This window comes from Candoia aspera, chromosome 6 (assembly GCF_035149785.1).
Source record: "Candoia aspera isolate rCanAsp1 chromosome 6, rCanAsp1.hap2, whole genome shotgun sequence".
Lineage (NCBI taxonomy): Eukaryota > Metazoa > Chordata > Lepidosauria > Squamata > Boidae > Candoia > Candoia aspera.
The window spans coordinates 61658671-61681486 of record NC_086158.1 but is presented as its reverse complement, the minus strand read 5'-3'; the positions used below and the strand labels follow the sequence as shown (position 1 = coordinate 61681486).

Sequence of the window (22816 nt, the reverse complement as noted above, 5' to 3'; positions counted from 1 at the left end):
ATTTCTGCTCAGCATGCTGCCTCTGAACATGGAAGTTCCATCACGGCTGCTAGGGTCGGTAGAGCCCCCTTTCCAACTCCCCTCTAACACCAACGTTACCCCATCTATGATGAGACCAATCGTCCGCGGAGCTGAACTCACAAGAAAGGGACGAGGGTGGCACGGAGGAGCAAGAACAGCTCGCTCTGTGGAGCTGCCGGACCATAAGAGTTAGGCGGCTTCCCGAGCGTTCCCCTACGGGCTCCGCGTCGCCTCTTCCTCCCCAGCCCTGCTTCGGACCTTCCCCCGCTTCCTTCGCTCTTCCACGCCGCGTACCTTCGCCTGCTTCCCCCTGGCACAGCCCTCCACCGAGGCGGCGCGATCCTCTGCGGGGTGCAGTAAATGGGCGGGAAGACTTGCTTCGGCCCAGCTGGTCCTCGCTCGCGCTGAGCCTCAGGCGCAAGCAGACCCGCAACCGCTTCGCCTCTCCTCGGCGCCGTCCCGCCCTCTTTTTCTCACAACACTTCGGCTTCGCTCTTTCCTCCTCAAAGGAGAAACTTTATGACATCGCTAAGCTACAGGAACGGCCTCCCAGGAGCTACGCGCCTGCGCAGAGCTCTGAGCAGCGGCGAACAAGATGGGGTTAAGGCACCAGGACTACAGATCCCATAAAGGCAATACGCCAGAAAGGAGATAGGAAAACTGGCAGGGCTGCCGAGAAGCATCATGGGGTATGTAGTCTAGAGCAACTCTGCGTCGCGCCATTCCTTTGAAGCGTTGCAGGCTGGGATTTGTATGCTCCATTTCACCGCCTTCAGAACTAGAGCTGCAGGCTTGGACCTGCCATCTGTTCAGGCAGGGACTGTTCCCCGTATTTAGTGACTGAAAAAAAATTATTTTGCTGTTAGGAAAGACACAATGATCTCTATCGGAAGGAAGGAAGGAGCACCTCGTATCTTCCACCCACCCAAAATATAGTGCTAACTATAGCATTCAAGTCATGCTCAGTCAAGGCCAGCAACAGAGTAGATGGGAAGTGGGCAGGGCATTTCTAGAGAAAATGCCATATGTGCGTTGGTGAGGACTATACAGTTGCCTTTAAAATAAAAAATTTACTTATCACTGAAGGGGAGGAATATAATGTGGCTGACAGGAAAGGAAATCATTGCTATTGTTGACCAGATTGGTCCCCCCTCTTTTTTAAAAAATCTTTTTAAAAACTTGAGCCCATTCTATTAGAACCATGTGCAGTTCCTGACAAGCCTAATGCAAATGGTGACAAAATGCATTAGCTGAAAAAGAAGCTATTACAATATTGTTCACTGCACCAGAAAAGTCCCCATTACTGCCCATAAACCCCTGGTTACATGACTGGGTGATAAACTTTTATTGTATAAATACACCCAACATTTGTACTCAAATAGTTATACCCATGATAAAACCAGCAAATAATTTAATTTTTTTCAGATGTAAACAAAAAAATTAAGCTTTTCTAGATTAACATATTTTTATTTCCTTTAACAGTTGTTAATGCATAGTAAGCCATATTCACAATTGTTGTTCAAACAAAACAGGGGCATTCAAATAAACAATAGAAACAAAGGATATAGTTGCTAGAAATCTCACTCATGTTTTTAGATCAAGTGTTAGGTGCACTGGGTGTTATTGCAAAGGAGGGTATCTTTATCTTTTATTATAATGAAAGTTTTTCCCTTCATGAATATATGCATTGAAATGCCCCCAGAATTGTGATTCTAGAACATGCAGTAGAAGAAATATGTTAGCTCTAATTATATGTTAATAATGTTTTTTTTAAATGCTGTTGACTACCATTATTTTACAAGACTCCTAATACTCAGGCATATCCTGGCATATTTTTTTGTAAAAAGATGTTTGTACCTCACTGAAAGCTCACAGAGTAGGATGCAGTAGGTGTGGTGTATCACCTTACAGCTGCAGAGAGATATTATGAGGCCCAAACTGTTTTTAATGACCTCCAGATGAGTCATCCCCTGTCTTTCCCTCATTTGAACCCGCTTTGATCATATTCGGGTACAGGTACGGTTACCAGATGTTGGGCAAAAGGAGGACATGTCCTCCTTTTTGTCCTCAGTCCAACAGACATAAACTTACAGTCAAATATTGTCCAAGTTTTTTTAGTAGCTCTTCCTGAGCAGTTTTTCTTAGCTGAGCAGCGCTTCCCTAATAAGTGCTAACCACAAGTTAACAAGCTGAGCTCTGTGACAATTAGTTAATTAGCACCCTCCAGCCAGTTTGCTGCTGCCTGAAATTGACAAGACCTTAATCAGTTACACCCCCGAAGGCTTTTGCCTCCTAACCTGTTCTAGCACATTCCTGCTATTGAAAAACCAGTCTTTCTGATGCTGGAAAAAGTAATTTCATATACATGGAGGCCTAAGTAATTTTTTTTTTTTGCAGTTTTTCACTGTAATTTTTGTCACAGATGCCAAGAAAGTTAAACAGTTAGTGCGTCTCCCCCCCACCCCATTTTTCCTTCTTTCCAATTGTCTGTGTCCTCTTTTGCCTGTTCAGATATCTGATAACCCTAGGTACATGGTGCTTTACCTGGGACTATGTTAATGCTAATGGTATGCATCAGACAATGGAGGAAGTTCCAGGGTACAATCTTGCATTGCTCATGATGGTATTAAAAAACAGTGTATGTTTAGAAAATATAATCTTGGACTGCAGTGAAATGACTTGGTTCCACTGATTTGCTGGTGTGGCGGATCATACGGAGAAGGCCCTAAAATTAACTAAGTATTCCCCCACCCCCTGGCAAAGATGTTCCATTATTCTAAATGATTATCTTGCCCTGATATGGGATGCACAAAGGAATCTGGTGCTTAAGCATACCCATGACCAACTAGGATAAGCAGCCAGAAATCCATGGCAAACTGATCCAGCCTAAGAGCAATGCATCTCTTCTCATAAAGTCCTTCACTGCATACATTCAGTCATGGCAATTCAAAACTATGTCTTCCAATAGCTTATATCTCCCCATGTCCTCCCATGCATTCTGTCTCATCGTGCAATAAGTAATAAAGAATAGGAAGGCTTTTTTGGTGCCCAAAAGACTCAAAGAGAGGGATAATGTATGTTCGCTACCTTGAGTTATTTATAAACATTATAAAGGCGGGATAAAAATTACATAAATAAATCAAGTTACACAATAGCAGTTGAAATATTTGCTGACAGACACCCATAATTTGGTCACTAATCTATAACATAAGGCATGAAATGGCAATATATCAATATTATTTTGTGCAGCCAAGGTTTAACAATTTGTCTACAAATTAGGATAAATTATCTTCTGTATGTGTTACTATTGTTTTCTTTTGCTGTTTGCTTTCATAATTACTTTTCCTTTTCTCTCTCTTTTCATGTATTAAAGCTGTTTCTTAAGCAAAAAGAAAAAGTAATACCCCCATGAATATGTTAACTGAAATATGGAAATGGTACAGGCAGTCTGCTTCCATATGGAATTGAAGGCCCTGCTAGCTTGCTTTCAGCTCATAATAGCAGAGAATAAATGAGGACAGAGAGAAGTTTGCATCACTTATTTCCATCCCATTGCAAATAATAGCAGGGAATTAATTTAGTCCAGCTGCAGGGTGGGTTAGGCATGCAGTAGATCCCTAGCTCCTTCTATACCCCGCTCCTCACATCCCCTGTACATTTTTTCTCCTCTGTCTTATGTTAGAAAACTACAATGGTGGGAAGGAAAGGGGAGTTTGACATAGTATTTTTTTCCTCCAAGATCAGAGCTTTTTCTCAAACCTCAGTGCACCAGGTAAAAACATTTTGGAATAGCCATTGCTATTCTGGGAGTTGAAGTCCACACATCTTAAAGTTGCCAAGGTCGAGGAACACTGTACTGTATAAAGATTTCATAAAGATATATTTTTAAAATGCCTAGTGGAAATTGATAGTTATTCCACTGGTCATGATCAGGTAATGTCAATGGACACAGGATGTTGAGATACTGAAAAAAGATGGAAGTAGATAAAATACTTCCTTTAACCAGAAATTGAATTAATTTAGAATACCTAAATATAAACTTTTTAAGTAGACACAATAAAACAACTCAAACAACATAATTATGAAATGGTTTGAGTAAATGCTTTTTAAAAAAGAAAAACCCCTCTTTTGCTCTTGTTTTAACATAAAAGTTAGCAATAAATTGCTGCAAATATTTAGGAAGCTCTGAGACACCAAAAACAAAAAAAGCCAATCCTTTATAGTCCTTTCCAGGAGCAGTTATTGCTTGTGACACATAAAACCATGTTTACAACCATCAAGTTTTATTTTGTTTTCTGTAGAATATTTTAAATTGACCAGTATGCATTAATTCTAAAAGAGCTCACTCTCATACACACATACAAAAACTTTATGCTTAAAAGAGACAAATTTGTCAAAGATGTCCTGAATACTTAATTCTTACATATAAATACATCTTTGTTGCAAGCAGGCATTCCATAATTGTACTTCATAATTGTACTTCATAATGAAACAAAGGAGTAATCACTTCAACAATGAATGCAGAAGTCAGCTGCGAACAACGGATTGTCATTACCATAGCTACATGTCTACCAAAGCTATGAAGGGTCACATATTGTGTTTCTTTCTGTGTGGGCCTGCAGCTTTTCATAGACTCACAATTATTCATACAGTTCAAATCATTCTTCAGTAGCAGTCCCATAGCCAAGTCTGCTAGCACTATATTATGGGATGATTCATAAAGAAAGAGAAAACCTTCTGCCACAAAGCTTGTCTTTATTCTTGTGACAGCAACACTTGTATTGGTCATTTATGTAAGGGAGACTCTTCTTATGCTGCTGTTGATCGTTTTTGGTGCCTCTTGTTCACGATGTTTGGCGTACCACCACTTGATGCGTGATGCTGTTAAATCTCATGCATCTCTTTGCTGAGAAGACTTAGGATATTCTATCCCTTATTTTATGTATTGTGGCCACAACCGATCCTGAAGCTATAAGTTCATCATTTAGGAAACAAAAATCAAAGGCACCAAAATAGAATGGAGATAGCTTGGTGAAAGTGCTTGTGAAAAAAATGGAATATGAGTCAGCAGTATGATGTGACTGTAAAAAGATGGGATTTTAGGCTGTATCAATAGAAGCCTCCATTTCAGATCATGCAAAGGAATAGTTTATTTTATTTATTTGTCATATTTATATTACCACCCATCTCCCCCACTCGGGGGACCCTGGGCTGTTCACAATAAAACAGTATAAAATACAATAAAATCAGAATAATATCAATAAATATACATATAATAAAATCCAAGTAATGGCAGATCTAATTCCACCCAAAGGGGACCGGAACTGGTTCTGGCAGGACTAGAACCAACCAGACCCAAGAGTGGCTCTTCCTCTCCCCACTCCAGGCATGGTGACAAAACCAGATCTTCAGCCATTTCCTGAAGTCCAGAAGAGAGGAGGCCAACTTCACTTCTGGGGGAAGGATGTTCCAAAGGGCGGGAGCTGCTGCAGAGAAGGCCCACCTCCTGGACCCCGCCAGATGGAATTTTCTTGCAGATGGGGTCCGTAGCATGCCCTCTCTGCATGACCGGGTGGGACGGGTTGATATAACAGGAATGAGACGGTCCCTTAGGTAACCTGGACCCATGCCATGTAGGGCTTTAAAGGTGATAACCAACCAGAAAGCAAACTGGCACCCAATGCAGCTCGTGGAGCAAAGGAGTAATATGTGCTGATCTTGAGGCACCAAAAACTGCCCGCGTGGCTGCATTTTGGACCAGCTGTAGCTTCTGGATACTCTTCAAGGGTAGCCCCGTGTAGAGCATATTACAGTAGTCTAATAGTTCCACTGTATTCTACACTGATGAGACCACAGCATCAATATGGTATCCAGTCCGGCGTACCAGACATTAGAAATTATTCAACCATCTGAAAGAAGTTCAGAGAAGAGGAATGAGTATTATCAAGGGATTAGAAACTAAGTCTTTGAAAAGAAATTTAAGGAACAGAGACTATCTAGCCTTGAGAAGAATATGGGAGAGGAGATATGATGAAATTCTTCAAGCACCTGAGAGGATGTCACACAAAAGGAAGCAACAACCTATTCTCTGTTATTTCAGAGTGACACGGAATAATCGATCTACATTATAGGAAGGCAGATTCTGGATGAACGTTAGCAAGTAAGAGCAGTTAAAGAGTAGAACCAATAGCCCAGGGAGGTGGTTGGCTCCCCTTTGCTGACTGTGATGGAGCAGAGGTGGGCATCCAACACGAATGCTTGTGTTTGGATTCTTGCACAAAGCAGAAAGACTCAGTGACCTAATTGATGCCGCCCACTTCTCTGTCTCTGTGGATGATGCTGAAGTGAACGTTAGCAATATAATCAGACTGTGGGAAGAAAGGATTGCCTCCAAGTGAGCCTCAGGGATACATTAGAAGTGTCAATTTTTTGTTTTCTTTTAGCCCACAAATGACTACCTAGTTGTGCTGACTGATTCGTAATGTCTTACTGCTATTAAAAAAGCAATCTTTTTTTTCTGCACATAACCCTATATTTAACTTTTAAGGCTGATTGTATGCATTCTTGCTCAACTTGCCACCTTAAGAGGGGGAAAATGCAGCAGGATATTCACTTCTGCAGCGACATCCAACTATAGGAGTGCATGGCGTATAGAGGCGAATGTGGTAAAACCTGAAAATAACCCCACTGTACTTCCTTCCTCCATTGGTTTGTTTGTCCCGTTTCTTTTTATTCCCTTTGTTTCTTTCCTGTTGTTCACAAATGATTATTACAGTATACAACTCCAGAAGGAAGGGCATACATAGTAGCTCATTCACATACAAACAACTCTGAACTTTAGCTTAGCAAAGTTGTTTGTTTTTGATAGGAGGAGAGTTGCTATGTCATTCCAGGTAAAGGGTTGCCCCAATCTATTCTTTTAAAACAATGGCATTTCCTGAAGCCATTGGATCATCTTGTGTCAATGAATTTCTGCTTTAGGTCATCCTGTCTTTTTATTTACGGTTACTCAAACAACATAATCAGTTCAATGCAGGGTAAATCCATTTTCATGCCATATTTGTGGGTCACATCTGTTGCATACTTAACACAATTCCTTAGTATACTTTATGAAAGTCAGGAATGAGCTACCAAAGTCTACCACAATTGCCACTCTGTGTCTTTGGCTTTTCCCATTATTATTTTTCATGCTAAAAATCTCTGTTTACAAGTCTATCCCTCATCCTTTTCTAGTGTAATAAAACCAACAATGCCAGTTCTACCTATATAAAAAAGCAACAAAGGTTTTCTTATTTCAAGACAATCTGGAGAACTGAGTTCTTTTTTCTCCTAGAGAAGTATAATTTCATGTGTTGTAAACTATTCTTGACTAAATGATTTTGTAAAATCAAGCCTGTGTAATGAAGTGTGATAATATAATTGATAAATATGTGGTGATACAGCTTCTTCTGTCTTGTGGGTATCTACTGTATTTCAATGCCGTTGTTTTAAGATGCAAAAAAATTCTTTTTCAAAGTCTTAGTTATACTATAGCCATAAGAGAAAGTTGTTTGACGACCATGTAATATAGCAATACAATAATTCCATCTGACAAAGTTAATCTGCTCCACACAAAATAATAGTGGAACAAAATCCTCAGTTTTGGTATTGTCTAAAACAGGGTTTCTCAACCAGAGTTCCGCGGAATCCTAGGGTTCTGCGAGAGGTCACTAGGGGTTCCCTGGGAGATCATGATTTATTTAAAAAAATATTTCAAATTTAGGCAACTTCACATTAAAGAAGTAAGTTTCATTCTTTATTTTTTAGTTTAAGAACACTGTTAATGCATATATACAGGCCTACACATGAAACAAATATAATGGTTTTGTAACTTCTGGCCTATCTTTGAGCCTGAATGTGCAGGGGTTCCCCGAGGCCTGAAAAATATTTCAAGGGTTCCTCCAGGGTCAAAAGGTTGAGAAAGGCTAGTCTAAAACATCTGGCAAACTGAACCCATGTTAGTGAGTGTATTTAGCATTTAACTACAAGATCATAAGGAAGTAGGTTCAGCGCTTAATGTCCTTATATATTGGCTAGGCATAGAGATGAAGGGAGTCCATGTGAACTCTCACTAACTATCCTCTCTGCAATACACTCGAAACAGATTCTGAAACCCAAGGTCTTATTCAAGCATGTTGTAAGTTTCTGGCTTAAGTAGGCTGATTATATTTATTTAGACATGTGCTGTGTAGTGCTTGCCTTCATTAATTTTTCCTGTTATCTCCTTTTCCACAATAGATTCCTTTTGATATCTTGAGATGTGTCTAAATTGGTATAAAGGAATTTAGAGATGACCTTGGGTAAGGTATGAAAGAACCATTAAGAAGTGACTTGCAGGAAAGATTACCCAGTCCAGGAATTGAGACAAGCATGAAAAAGAAACTCAAAATAACCCTTCCTTGAGTGTGTTTAGTGTAAGGTGAGACAGAGAGGAATCTGGATAGGCTTTCATGAATATGTTACATTACTGTACCCCACAACAGTAAAGTAGTATCCTGGAATTCCTGGGGTGTCTATTTTTTAACCTGGCTCACCTCAAAGGACTGACAATTGGTTCAGAAATAGAATTTCCCATTTCCAAGATTGCATGGTTGAACAGCTACCTCTGTGTATTAGAACTGGCACATGGTTTGTTAAGTTTTTTACTTCTGAACTTTGGACAGGAGCATCCAAAGCATCTTCCTTTCTATTTCTCTAGAACTAGGCTGAAGTGAGAAGTGCTGGGTCGGAAGATTAAAACTTTCCATTGGAAAATCTAGTGCCGTGTTTCTCAACCTTTGCAATTTTAAGATATGTGGACTACAACTCTCAGAATTCCCCAGCCAGCCATGCTAAGGCTGAGAAACATTGCTAAGGTTGAGAAACATTGATCTAGTGGGTGCCAGGAGGTTCAGCCTTACTGGTGCAGGCTTATTGGAGTTTATGAGTGAGGTGTAACATACCTTGCTCCCGGTTCATAACAAATCTGTCTGAAAGTTGGTCAGGCTGTAGAACAGCTGCAAGATTAATGATGGTGGTACAGTTATTGTCAGCATCAGACTAGTGGGCCTCCCAATGAAATCAATACAAAACCTTTAAAAAAAAATAAAATGAATAAAAATAAAAAAATGAATGAATGAAATGAAACATAAATAAAAATTAAGCAAATGTAATTTGAATAAATAGAAAACTAAATAGATTCTTTTTGTATACTTTCGACATTGGCTCTTCAATTTATTACAAAAATGTGGGGTATAACAAAAGAATATTTGACATACAGTACAGTATTTCAGACATACATCTGATATTTGAAAAAAGATACAATTGTATCAATAATAATGATTTTGTTTAGGCAGTCGCTTCAGATGGTTGCAGTTGTAGTCCGAACATGGAGAACAGTACCAAGATGCACTTGTCTTTCACAATAAATATGACTCACTGAAGGTGATTCATTTAGAAATGAGTTCAATTTAGCAGTGTTATTTTGGTGACAAATTGTGGACATGCTTTAAACCTTAAACTTGCAATCCAATGCAAGTTTACTCAAAAATAAATCCCACTATCTTAGGTCAGAAAGAAAGGCAGGCAGGCAGGCAGGCTTTGTCAAAACTGCAATAGGAGTAACTTCTGAGTAAGCAAAGATAGAAGTATGCAACTTGGTGCAATTTTATGCCACTTACATCATAGCCTTGTCAAACTTAGTAAGATTTACTTGAGAGTAAATGAAAAGCTATTCAAATGCTAGAAGGGATAGCTGAAATACTATAGAGAAAGAGAAAGAGGAAAGGTGTAGCAAGTCTGAACAATGTGGTAGAAATTTGTGAGCTTTAGCTGACCAAGCTCCTGTGGCTGAACATCACTTGACATCAGATCTTCTCATGAACGATTTAAACAGATTGTTGTGTGTTTTGCATGAAAAATCAAGACTACTTGATCATTTTAATGTTTGTTAAGGAAACATTCTGTATATTGCAATCTTCCCCAACTGGCCATTCTCTTCTGGAACTTGGCTGCAGTTCTTAGAATTTCCAGTCAGACTTGCTGTCTGGGAATTAAGAAAGCTGCAGTATCAAATCATCTGGAGAGTTCCTGTTTTGTGGAAGGCTGATATGCTGCGTTTCAAGGATAGGCAATCTGATTCCTTGATCCCCAGATGTTTTCTCTACAACTCCCACAGTGACTTGCAATTATCAATAATGGAAATTGAAGCCTAAACATTTGGAAGCCACAACATGGCTACTCTTTACTTCTCCTTTCTGGATTACAAATTAGAAAAAGAAAATGGCTAATACTAGAAAAGTAGTGAAAATTATAGAAGGGAGGTGAGGGTCATTTACAGAGGGACAACAAGTAACAGAAGAAGAATTACACCAAAGATTTAACAAAGAATGTTTGAAGAATTGGGGAAGAATGTTGCAGCATCAGTAACTGCATCAGTGACTGCATCAGTTGAAAGAGATTTGGCTACACCTGAAGGAAGAATGGAGGAAACGTTTGCAAGTATGGAAGAAAAGATTAATAAAAAATTTGAAGAATCTGTAATACAGATGAGTGGAGTGGTTAAAAAAATTATTGATACAAGACATGGATGTAGAAGTGGACAAGGTATACAGCATTAATACATGATATGCAAAATTAAGAAAAGTACCAAGATATATACTTGTGCACTTTGTCAGGAAAAAGATAAGAGACCAGGTTCTATAACAATATTTCAATACTAAGTTAAGAATAAATAAGTCAAAAGGAATTTTGTTCAAAGAAACACTTATTAGAATATTGTGCAGGAGAAAAGAATACACCTTTTTGACAGATAAACTTAAACAGAAGAGGATACCATTCCACTGGGACAAATTTTAACTTTTAAGCAACAGAGATACCGACTTAATTCAGTCCAAAAGGTGAGAGGTTTTTATGAAAGGTTCAAGAGGAAATGGAAGAAGACCCAAGATGGCTTATCCCTGTTAATACAATGCTGTGTCTTCTTGTAAGATATGGATCATCTATAGTCCACAAGTATTTGTGAATTATTTCATACCGAGAGAACTACCAACATGCAGACATTGAACTCTGAAGCCACGACAGGCGTCATAAAGAGACAGTTTGATTTCTAGCCATTTATATGCAAGGTTGGCTAATAATAGTTTTGTCCCTTCTACCTATCTTTCCCATATCATAATACTGAAACATCATAGTGCTTTTATGCTGGCTTGATTTCCTTCAGTGCTAATGAAAGATAGAGATCAGAAGATAGCATTTGAGCAGTATCTCTGTCCTTGAGAGACAGAGATGTTCTATTCAGCCAATCACATGTTTTTGGTTTTTTGGTGCCTTTGAGTCAGTCTTGACTTCTGGTGACTACTTTTTAACATATTTTCTGGGCAGAGGTTCTGAATTTTATGCTTCTTATTTCCTATCTAATCAGAGATTAAAGCATCTCTAACAGTATGGCAAAGTTTTGCATCATATCTTGCCTTCCTGATTATCCTGGGATTAGCAAGATTTAATATACTCAAATTTTGGTAAAGGCATGTGTCCCTTTTTAACATTTGTTTTAGGAGTTAAGTTATATATAAGCTGATTTATTCTGTGTGTTTGTCTTTCCAATATTCTGTAGGCTAGGTGTTTGATTGTTCCATTCAACTAAACACAAAGTCCTGTTTTGAAACTTCATACACTATAACAAACAGAAGACAACTCAATCAGAATTATCACTGTATAATTTCTGGGCCAACCTAGGTGAAGGTTTTATATTTTGCCTGGTTGCACAAGATCTATTCCAACATGCATGAATGATAACATGCAGAAATATATTTATGATCCAATGGTTAATTATTCTCTAGTGCAATTTCCATAAATGGTCTAACACAGGCTGGAGAAGCATGTTTCATGGACCTGTGAACTCAAAGAGGGAATGGGAAATTTCATGGTCAAACTCAGTATCTGAATGATATCATAATCCAAACAAGGATAACAAGTTCTGTGTCTGAAGTAATATCAGGAAACATCATTTGTCATGAGATCAGACATATAGTGGGCTGTTTCCTCACACAACCATAATCCCTGGATGATACACAACTACTGGGTTAATTCCATTCATCCTTAGAACAACAAATCTGGAATACAGCAGAACCATTTTGGTTACAATCTCTCTTACGAGCAATCAAAATTAGAAGGTTGGTACTGCTGGAAATTCTACCCAATAGTCAATTCATCCTTTCTTATTCTTTCTCCAACTGACTGTAGATGGCCTTGGCATTGCAAATTGTATAAACATACAATTAATTTAGACATTTATTCGTGCTCTTCAGCTTAGGATACTGCATCTTTTGTACCTTGAGCCCCATTTAAACACTGCTTGAAAACCACTTGCCACTGGATAATACAGCGGCAAGATTGTTAATTCGATCTGAAAGAAAAGAAAATATTAGTCCAGCACTTAAGGGACTGAGTAGCCTCCTGATCTGGTTCTGACCACATATCCAGAGGCTAGTACTTACCATCAAGGACCTACACAGTATGGAACCCGGGATCTTAAAGGAATAATTTCCCCATTTCAACCACCTGAGTGCTTTGACCTGCTTCAGAATGTTCCTACAGAATCCGGGGTAACAAAAAACATAAACTTACAGTGGTAACACTCCGTATACTGGACTTTCTTTCCTGGGACACTCGTCTGATCTGACTTTTTCATTTTTCCATGTTAAAAATGTAAAGAGATTTGACTTCTCCTTTTGATTATTTTCCTGTTATGGTGCTCTTGTCCACTGTCTGAACCAAAGTTTTAAAACAGTCAACAACATACTTTTTTTTTTACTGCAAATTGCCCTGATGGCTTGTTGAACAGCCAAATGTTCTTTCCCTCCACATCTTGTCTAAGAATAGAATAGATAACTGAAATAGCTGCTGTTGTTGTTTTGTAAAGGTGTTTGGGGCATTTTCTTCACCTTCCACAAGGCTGAATTCATGGCATCCATATTTTTCAAGTGGTTTTGGGGGAATCTTTGGTGAAGTTTCAGCTTTCTTCCTAAGCTCTTTGTCTGCAAATACAGAAAGATTCTCTGGCCCTCCTCCTCCTCCTCCTCCTCCTTCTCTCAGGCCCAGTAGTTGCATCATGCTTCCTGTATTTAACTTTGCTGACATGCTGACCGTGTTTCCTGTAACACCCACGTTTTGACTCCATGGGTATTTTTATTATTGTTACCTGATACAAATCGTGATCCTGACCTTTGCATTTCTTGGTGTGTAGGTGTTTTGCTGACAGGACCAAGGTGAAAGTCAGGGACTAAAGCAAATGATTTTTGCAAGAGTTAGGATTCTATTTCTTTCTCTTCTCTGCTTTCTGCTATTTTGAATTTTTGGAGTATCTTTTGGGGTTTTTTTAACAATGCCATTTGCTTTGTTGTTGTTGATTCTGAATTTTTAAGGAAAAGACACCAGCTCTGCCTATTTTCTGGCTAACCAGCAATGCCATCACTCTTCAGTAGTTACCACAAATACAAATTAAGTGGTGGGGTTTAACACATCGTGCTAGCTTGCTGTAGGTCAGTCAACAAGCCATAATTAAGCATGATGTATGAATCTAGTCACTGATTGTACTAATTGGTCATTAGCTAGCCCTTTTCTCCATTGAAGAGAAAATAATTTATATGTACCCTGCATTTATAAATTGTACTATATAATGGTTTGCTTAACCACAGTTTATCAACATCTATTAGACAGGTTCATAGAATACATTAAGCCATAAATAATTATCTACCCATCTGCACAAGTTAATTTATAATCATATTATAATTTATTGTAAGGCATAAACCCAGCCCTAATTTTATGCATACTCTTTCATATTGTTTCCCTAAGTTTGGTGTTACCAGAAATACTTGATGAGCAGTATCAATACCTCAGAGCAGTACCATTAGCCAGCTTTGCTTTGCTCTGCTTTTAGAAAAAAAAGGGGGCCTTGTTGCTTTGCAAAGCAGCTTTGAAGTCATTTGGAGTCTTTTGCATCAAGTGTCATCAAAGCAAAGGCCTACCAGCAAGAACGTGCGCCCAGTTTTCTGGATGCCCATCTACAGTATCCTGCCCATGGAAATGCTGTGCAGAAGATTTGAAAGTTTATTCATGAAGCGTGTAAGAGATAGGTATGCCTGAACTTCCCACGGTTTTAAGCACTTTCTGTCTTCTTATTTCATGTGTTTTTTTCAGAACTTCCTGGGTGGGAGAGGGCATTCATACACATCTTGATGGTGCCCTAAAAATTGAAGCTGCTTTACAATTTGTTAATTGGACAAGGAAATTGTATGCCCAAATACTCAGTAAAAGTGGAATATATTGTCTGTGAGGTAAATTATTAATCTTAGGGCATGCCCATTCTATACTTTAAAAAAGCAAAACAAGATTCTGCAATTTTCTGAATTATGGGATTTAATTAAATTTGCCTTTTTGTGCTTTCATCATAGAGTAAAAGTAAAAAAATAAATACAGGTAGTCCTTGACTTAAAACCATTTGTTCAGTGTCCATTCAAAGTTACGACGGTGCTGAATGAATGGTGGTTATAACCGGTCCTCAGTGTTCCATCCATCCTAGTACCCTCATGGTCCCATGATCACGATCTGGGCACTTGGCAACTAGTTTGTACTTACGACAGGATGCCAAGTGCCCCACGATCACGTGATCACCATTTGCAACCTTCCCTGCCAGTTTCCCTAGAAATTCAGTGGGGAAACCTGTAGGGAAGGTTGCAAGTCTCTGGCCTAAGTCTCCCCCACTTGTGCACCCTCCCCAATTCATGCTGCACCCCCGTGTACATGCACTGCAGCCCAGTGCACCCTTGCTCACCCTGCCCCACACCTCCATGCACCCCCTCACTCCCTCCCCCACATACTTCCTTTAACCAGAAATCAAATTAATTTAAAATATCTAAATACAAGCTTTTTAAGTAGGCACAATAAAACAACTCAGACTACCTGTAAACTGCAATGCAGTCACTGAGTCCTGAAAATGCCCTCTGATTCTGAAATTTCAGAAAATATTTCCTGGATATTTCCAAGAACCATCTTCAGTATCTTCAGGCCTAGAAATCTTTTATAAATAGGTAATATTCTTATGACGTTTACACCCAGAACAGGGTGTAAAATACAGTCTTTTTATTGGGGTGGGGGGCTTGCTAATTGCTGCAAAATAAACATACCCTTGTTAAAAGTCCTGATTTTTTAAATAGTATCTGAGAGGAATATTCATGGATAGGACATGCTTTGAATCAGGTCAGATTACTCACCCATCTAAGAAAGTAATGTATACCTTCAGTGGCAGCAGACTTCCAGGGTCTCAAGTAAAGACCTTTTATATCACCTGGTATCTGAAGCTTTCCAAAGGTAATTGGAGATACAAAGAGTACAAAAACTGTGACTTGCAAAGCATGGGCGGTATTATATAGCTAGTATGCCCTCCTGGTTTTTAGCTGTGAGATCATGAAGTATATAACCATCAACAGACATATTTGATTGCAGCAAAATGGCAATTTAATAAATAAATAAATTAGGCCAATAAAGCCTCATTGCATGCTGGCTTCTGGTTGGCTCACAGAGCACTTGGAGACAAGCATCAATTGTCTTTATTTGTTTATTTGTTTATTTAATTTTTTTGAGTAAGGCACAACAGCTTGCATTCATACAACATCAAAAGCCATAAACCAGGGGCTGGCAATTTTTCACAGGTGGGAGGAGCTTTTATTTTAGGCAGGCGATGGCAAGAGAGGCTGGAGCAATGATATCACAAAGCATGCAGATAGACAGAACTAATCCTTTTAAGGTTGTTGTTGTTTTTAATGGGGTTTCTGGGGGAATTAGGTACTGTATGACATTTAACTAAAACTTTATTGCAGCTTCTTTGTTCCATTGTCCATCTCTATGATTAGCTACCAAACTTCTGCTCTGTGGTTCTGGAGGGCACCTGGGACCATGAAATCAGGCTTCAGGAGCTGTATACACAGTGGATCCACCATGGATTATCTACCCCACCATAACCTACAAAGTGCAATTGGTTCAACAACACATTAAGCCAAACCTAAAGCCTCTTTGGCGTTTTCTCCAATTTGTGAATGCAACTACTAATTGTTTACTAAGCAACAGACTTCTTATTTTACTGAATTTATAAGGATGTCCAAGGAGAATAGCACTTGTCTACTTTTCAGTATGCTGATGAAAATAGTGCACTGATAGTTACCACATGGACAAAACTATTAGCTGTGGCCTGATTTCTTCCCACTCCTTGTTTCTCAACCAATGATCTGTTTTTATTCCACATACTAACTGTGTAGTAGAGTCATAGGGCTGGTGGTTATCAACCATTATCTACGAAAGAAAATAATAAAATTATTGGAGTATTGAGATTCCTGCCTTTCTATGGGTCTGGGTTTTTCATTTGCATGCAGTTATTTAAATGGTATAACCTTGTTCTTAATTTATCCCCAAAGGATGAAGACAAATTTAATTAAAATTAATTAAATATTCTATGAAGAATTTATGTATTGAAGGAATTTATATATAGGAAAAATTCTGTAAAGAAGTTTCAATAGCTATCCAGTTGCTCCAAGGGGACAGGGAACAAGAGAACGGCAAACAGCCATTTCTTAACTGAATGCAGTTTGATATAGAGCAACATGGAACATATCTACTCCTTTTTAAGATTTGTGCTTCTGTTCTGAGTTTTTCTGCCTTATCGTTGTTAAGATTAAAAAAAGGGACAAAACAGGTAAAACATGATCTGATGGGTAAAGGATAGCATCAACATCTGCTCTCAGAAACTATTGTCATGAATTATGCATATTGTATATTCATCTGGAATCATCTGTAATTTCTTGTGCTTCGTGTGGAATTTGTGCAGTGGGAGGGGAAGCTGGAGTGGGTTGGCATGGTAATCTTATTGCTTCATCACCACTGTTTATGGGAATTGCAGTGAAGCTGGCTGCAGGCCAGCTGGATAAAGTGAGAGAAGAAAGCTCGATTAAATTTCATGTACACATGGAAGGAAAGAGCATGCCATTTACTTGCTAGTAAGGACCGTACTTCTGATTGGAATCATGCCTAAGGAAATACAAAGCAGTTTTCCCCAATGTGCTGTCCTCAAATGGGTTAGACTATATATCTCAGCATTCCCAGCCAATACATCAATCTTACTGAAGGGCACCAGGTTTAGGAAGGTCAAACTATAGTGAGCTGAATATGATGGGAGAGGGTACAGTTTATTTTCATGCTATAGCAACTGTGGTCACCTGCCAGAACATCTCCAGTTCTAACTCTCCTCTATTTGCCAGATGTCAGAATGAGTTTACCAATGGAGGAAGAGATGAAGAGTGCTTGTGGTCTTTTAGGATGATGGGAAAAGAAGGGAAAATGTCACATAGATGGGAACTGATGGTATGCTTGCTTTCAAGACCTGTGTTCAGGGGGGGGAAAAAAGGAAGGGTTAATACATGTTTCTACTTATGGGACCAATAAGTCAAAAATAAAACTGATTATTTTGTTAGAAGGAAAAAGGGAAGAAAGAAAATGAGATATGCCTGCAAATATTTGCCCAGCTTGTCCAGAAAGATAATATCTAAAGAATTCTTCCCATTTTAACCTTAATGAACTTTTGTTAAAAAAGCTCTCCTTCCTGATAGAAGAAATCCCTTCCATGGGAAGCCTGCCTTATTTTACGGTGATGGTTTCTTACTAATTCTTAAGCTTGAACCTTTGTTATCAGGAGAGATTATACATGGTCTAGCAGAGAGAGGATGCTCAGGTGCCCACCCTAAAAGGGTTGGGATCCTGAGAATGTTCTCAGTTGCAGGCCACTCTGGAAGAGCAGATGTGCCCCTACCTTTATGGTGTTAAACAAATGTCCTGTTTAGAAGGACATTTGGGAAGGATGAACTTATCTAATGGTAGCAATTGTTTCTCTCAATAGTATTTATGTTCTTATTTATGGTGGATAGTTCTTATGGTGATTTCATGAATCTTTTGGGCTTCATTTATTGTAAGTCACCAAGTCAATGGAAGAGGCAACATGCAAATGTTTATTTAAATAATCAGAGAGTGATCAGGCGTGTCAGGTTCTTAATGTTTTAAATGCCGTGTTTTTTCTGCTCTCTCCTGAGTTCTTTTCATCTTGTGAATTTATATTGTCTTTTCCCAGTTATAAATTATTGTTTGAAGCCATCTAAGAGACTTTAATGGAGAAGTAGATTATAATATAATTATTTCACATGTTCACACAAATATTTTATAATTGTTTAAAATGTGTCCAAATGGATGGACTAATTGCCTTTTTTGTCTTGTAGATTATTCCCATATCATCCTTACATCACTGTTCATGTAATTTAGGCCTTTGCCCACAATGTTTATTTTTCTTAAGTAGCCCAGAAACTATACTTCTCCAGCCCAAGATATTATTGAAGCTACATCTTGATTTCACTTTTTGCCACAAAAAAATGTCTTAAAGTAATTAGTAAATTGACTTCGTTTTTTTCTCACCTTGCTTTTAGAAGAAGGCTTCTTAACTCCAAACCTTTGGGTAAGCCTTTCAGTGGTGAATTCTTCCCACTTTCCATCTATTTGGCACTGTGCTTTTATTTCATACTTAATTTCCCGTTCTTGCTTTAAACTGACAGGACTGCGCTCAGAAGTAAAGTAAGAGATAATTGGATCTGCATGTCTGACTCTCTGAAAAGACAGGGAGTTAAATTCAGTTCTTTGCTCACCAATGCCTATGTGTTGAAGTTGTTCAAAACCCTGTACCAATAAAACCCTAATTTAGGATAGAATATTGTCACTCCACTGGCACTGTTTAAGGATTTCATGAACTTTTTTTTATATAGAAAGATTATTTTGGCAAGAAATGGAAGTTGGGGGGGGGAGTTCAGACAGATTGATAGGAACAAAGACTGGGAGATGAAAATAGCATAAAATTTCTCTAATGCTGCCCAGAGCCCTCTTTCAGCACATTATCACTATAGAGTCCAACCCAGGACATCACTGGAACAGGGAGTCATGTGACCAAGGAGAACCAATCATCTCTACATACCAAGGTATAAACCTAAGGCCTGGGTCTGATCTTCAGTTGGAACAACAGATCAGCTGAGGAAATCACTGGGGTCAAGGGAGGACCAGCTGCAGATTCAGCCTCCCACACACCTTGATCACATAGTACAGAACTACAAGAAAAGCATAGGTCAGCTTTGTCCAATATGACCCTCTCAAGATAAGTTGTGCCTTAACTCCCAGAATTCTCGGCCAGTGTAGTCAACTTATCTAGAGAGCATCTGGGTAGGGAAAGTGAGCTTATTGGACCTGCAAATATCTAGCTATCTAGACATAAAAGGAGCACAAATAAACTACCAAGACATGTTCCCATGTGAAGGCCTATAAAATGAATGGATACTGCCCAAGAGCACTTTTGGCCAAGAAAAAAAAACTTTTTTTTTTCAGCAAGCCTCCATTATTTCTTTCCTCCTTACCGCCTAAAATATTAAAGACATATTCTTCATCATGGTATTTTATCATGCTGAATGTATAATCTAGCTCAATTTTTTATTCAAGTTGAAAATCATTTGATACCACAGCATGCTCTGTCTAATCTGCTAGACCCTTCTTTCTCTCCCAATCCTTTCTTCAGAATTCATTAGATTAAAAAAAGAACCTTCACATGGAACTTATTGTATAACAAAGAGACAAAACCACCAATACTAAGCATTTAAAATATTTCTTTGCAGGTAAATGTATATAGATCATTGTTCACCAAGCTAATTCTCTCTAAATATTTGAGAATGCATTTCTCATCCTCTACTGTCAACATGGGTGTAAGCCAAAACAGCTCGAGATAGCCATGTGGGTATAGATGATGATAGCCTGAAGAATGCACAAAACTCTCAAACAGGAATTAATAGGACTTAAAAGTGCTTTGTTTGCTAATATTCCTTTGAACCTCAAGGATCATAGAAATGGTGTTCTTACTTGCATGTAAAAACTGTATGCTGAAGCATCATGTTTTATTGCTTTTATCTCAAAGAAGAATCCATAAATGGAAATTACTTCTGCATGATATCTTGGTTCCTGGAATAATCAGCATGTTTATATATTTATATAAAGGTATGCTATTCCAGTGTCTTAAAATATCAGTAAAGGATCAGTTATGGGGAATAAATAATTCATAAATACCTCATTAATTCTCTACAGGAGAATTATCATTTACTTCTCTTTGAAATGTTAAGAATCTTAGAGCAATGAAATACTACTTGTTTTCTGTATCATTGTCCACAGATAAAGTAAGCTATTAACTGAGATTTCATAAATGTTTATAATTTTAAAAGTAGTTTGTAAATATTGCAGGATTTTACAACATTCTGTTGTTGGAAAAGAAAAATACAGAGAACCTAATGTAGCCAAACTGAAGCATTTTGATATCTCATTCAGTTAAATGGGAGAATTCAGCATGTGTTTAACATTAAAACACTTATTTTCCTTGAAGTATGCCCACTGAACTCAATAGGACTTCTAACAGATATATTTAGCACAGCAGGTCTCCGATTTAAGAACGAGTTCTGTTCCTAAGTCTAAATCAAATTTGTATGCAAGTGAGAACAGTTATTTAGCATCAGACAATCAAATGTTAGTATATTTATTTTATTTATTTTATTTTATTTTTATCCCACCTTTATTATTTTTATAAATATCTCAAGGTGGCAAACATACCTAATACTCCTTCCTCCTCCTATTTTCCCCACAACAACCACCCTGTGAGGTGGGTTATAGCATATATTTTACCTTTCTATGCATATAAAACACTTAAACACTTCCAGACACACTAAAACGTTTTAAACATAATAATACATGAAGTAGTATTGTGTATTTAACCCAAAACATTGTACTTAACTCAAATTTTTAATATAACAGTCTTTATAGCAGTCCATTCTTAACTAGCAGTCCGTAAACTGGGAAGTTCTTAAACCGGGGACCTGCTGAATTGCAATATAATATTCCCATTAAAATCATTGCAATGAAAACCTATGTGTTTATGCAGAAGTAAGTTTCATGAATTCAGTGGGATTTACTCATAACCAAGTATGTGTAGGATGTACCTTATGTATGTTTAATTCATAAGTATACAATAATTTGTGGACATCTTTGGGTGGAATAGTGGTGAAAACCACTATTTAAAAGCCTCCATAAACTCAGTTGCTATCAAAATAATGAATTAATATTTTTTATATTTTTGTTAAAAAAAAAAAGGATGAAAATCCCACTGCCCTGCAGATATGTTATACTATAATCTCTATCACCCACACACAATTTTTCAACTGTAGATAGGATGATAACTGAAGACAGATTAGGGATAAATTGCATTACAATCGATTTCTTTCATTTCAACAATGCACTTTCTTCCCATCAATGTTACCCTGGAAGATTGTGTGAGAGGTTCTGTTGACTGCATTTTGTCATTTCTCCCCCACTTAGTTTAGTCGGTTCTTCACAGCTTACCTTTGTGAGCACGAGACCAAATCTCACTGACTGAGTGTTAAAGTCTGACTGAAAGGCCATGTCACCACCATTCTCTAGCTGAAACGAAAATAAAATCTTCCATGTTGTAGCATCCATAAACTTGGTATTTTTCATTTAAATAGAGTATTCAATCAAACTGAACAGAAAATGCAATTGTACCTCAGCCATATGCCAATTTTCCTATCAATATGTATAATATCACAGGTTTTCTATTTAACAATTTCAGACAGCATTTTTAATTGTTTATATCTTCCATCATCATTCCTTACATCTCACCTGCATGACATGCTTATCTGAGTCATAGAAAATAGGGAGGTTTGTATGTCATCCAAACTTTAAAACTCAACTAAATGGTCCAAAATATCATGAGATTGCCCATCTGAAAACTTGTGAGATTTGGGTGGAGAACACTAACATTTTGCAGATTTTGGTGATCTGCTAAATTTGGGGACAGTAATATATATATTGTCACCTGTATCAGGATTATCTGCAGTACCCTCACAGATGACCAAGGGATTATTTCTGCACTTCATAGTGTCTTCTAGAATGACCTAACCATATTTTGGCACAATAATGGTTGGATGACTCTAGAAGATGCTATATATTCGTAGGGCAAAAATGACAGACAGGATGACCTGGAGATCTCAATCTGGTACTCAAATGCTAAATAGTAATAGATAGTTTCATGGCTCCCCACTTTTTCCACAGTTCTTGACCTTTACACTGGATTTAGCTTCATCTTTAAAGCCCTACATGGCATGGGTCCAGGTTACCTAAGGGACCGTCTCATCCCTGTTGCATCAGCCCGCCCCACCCGGTCATGTGGAGAGGGCATGCTACGGACCCCATCTGCAAGAGAATTTCATCTGGTGGGGTCCAGGAGGTGGGCCTTCTCTGCAGCAGCTCCCACCCTTTGGAACATCCTTCCCGTGGAAGTGTGGTTAGCCCCCTCTATTCTGGACTTCAGAAAACAGCTGAAAACCTGGTTTTGTCACCATGCTTGGAGTGGGGAGAGGAAGAGCCACTCTTGGGGTTGGTTGGTTCCCTAGTCCTGCCAGAACCGGTCTTGTCCCCTTTGGGTGGAATTAGATCTGCTGTTACTTGGATTTCTTTATATTTTATATTTACATTTATTGATTATCGATATTATTTATAATTTTACTGAATTTTAAACTGTTTTTATTGTGAACTGCCCAGGGTCCCCCGTGTGGGGGAGATGGGCGGTGATAAAAATATGATAAAA

General features: G+C 38.3%; 1 protein-coding gene and 1 long non-coding RNA gene across 2 annotated transcripts in view; one reads left to right on the top strand and one right to left on the bottom strand.

The window, feature by feature from the left end:
- The first annotated feature begins 466 nt into the window (after nucleotides 1-466).
- LOC134500162 (uncharacterized) lies at nucleotides 467-20236 on the top strand. Its single transcript, XR_010068218.1, has 2 exons — nucleotides 467-710; nucleotides 19003-20236. It is a non-coding gene; the product is annotated as an uncharacterized LOC134500162 (long non-coding RNA).
- Nucleotides 17402-22816, bottom strand: part of BTBD16 (BTB domain containing 16) — a 32837-nt gene continuing 27422 nt past the window's right edge. Inside the window, exons 14-17 of the mRNA XM_063307288.1 lie at nucleotides 21553-21630; nucleotides 20029-20127; nucleotides 18550-18738; nucleotides 17402-17470 (exon numbers count right to left, since the gene is read on the bottom strand). Coding sequence (XP_063163358.1) covers nucleotides 17402-17470; nucleotides 18550-18738; nucleotides 20029-20127; nucleotides 21553-21630 — 435 coding nt within the window. The remainder of the gene's footprint in view (nucleotides 17471-18549; nucleotides 18739-20028; nucleotides 20128-21552; nucleotides 21631-22816) is intronic.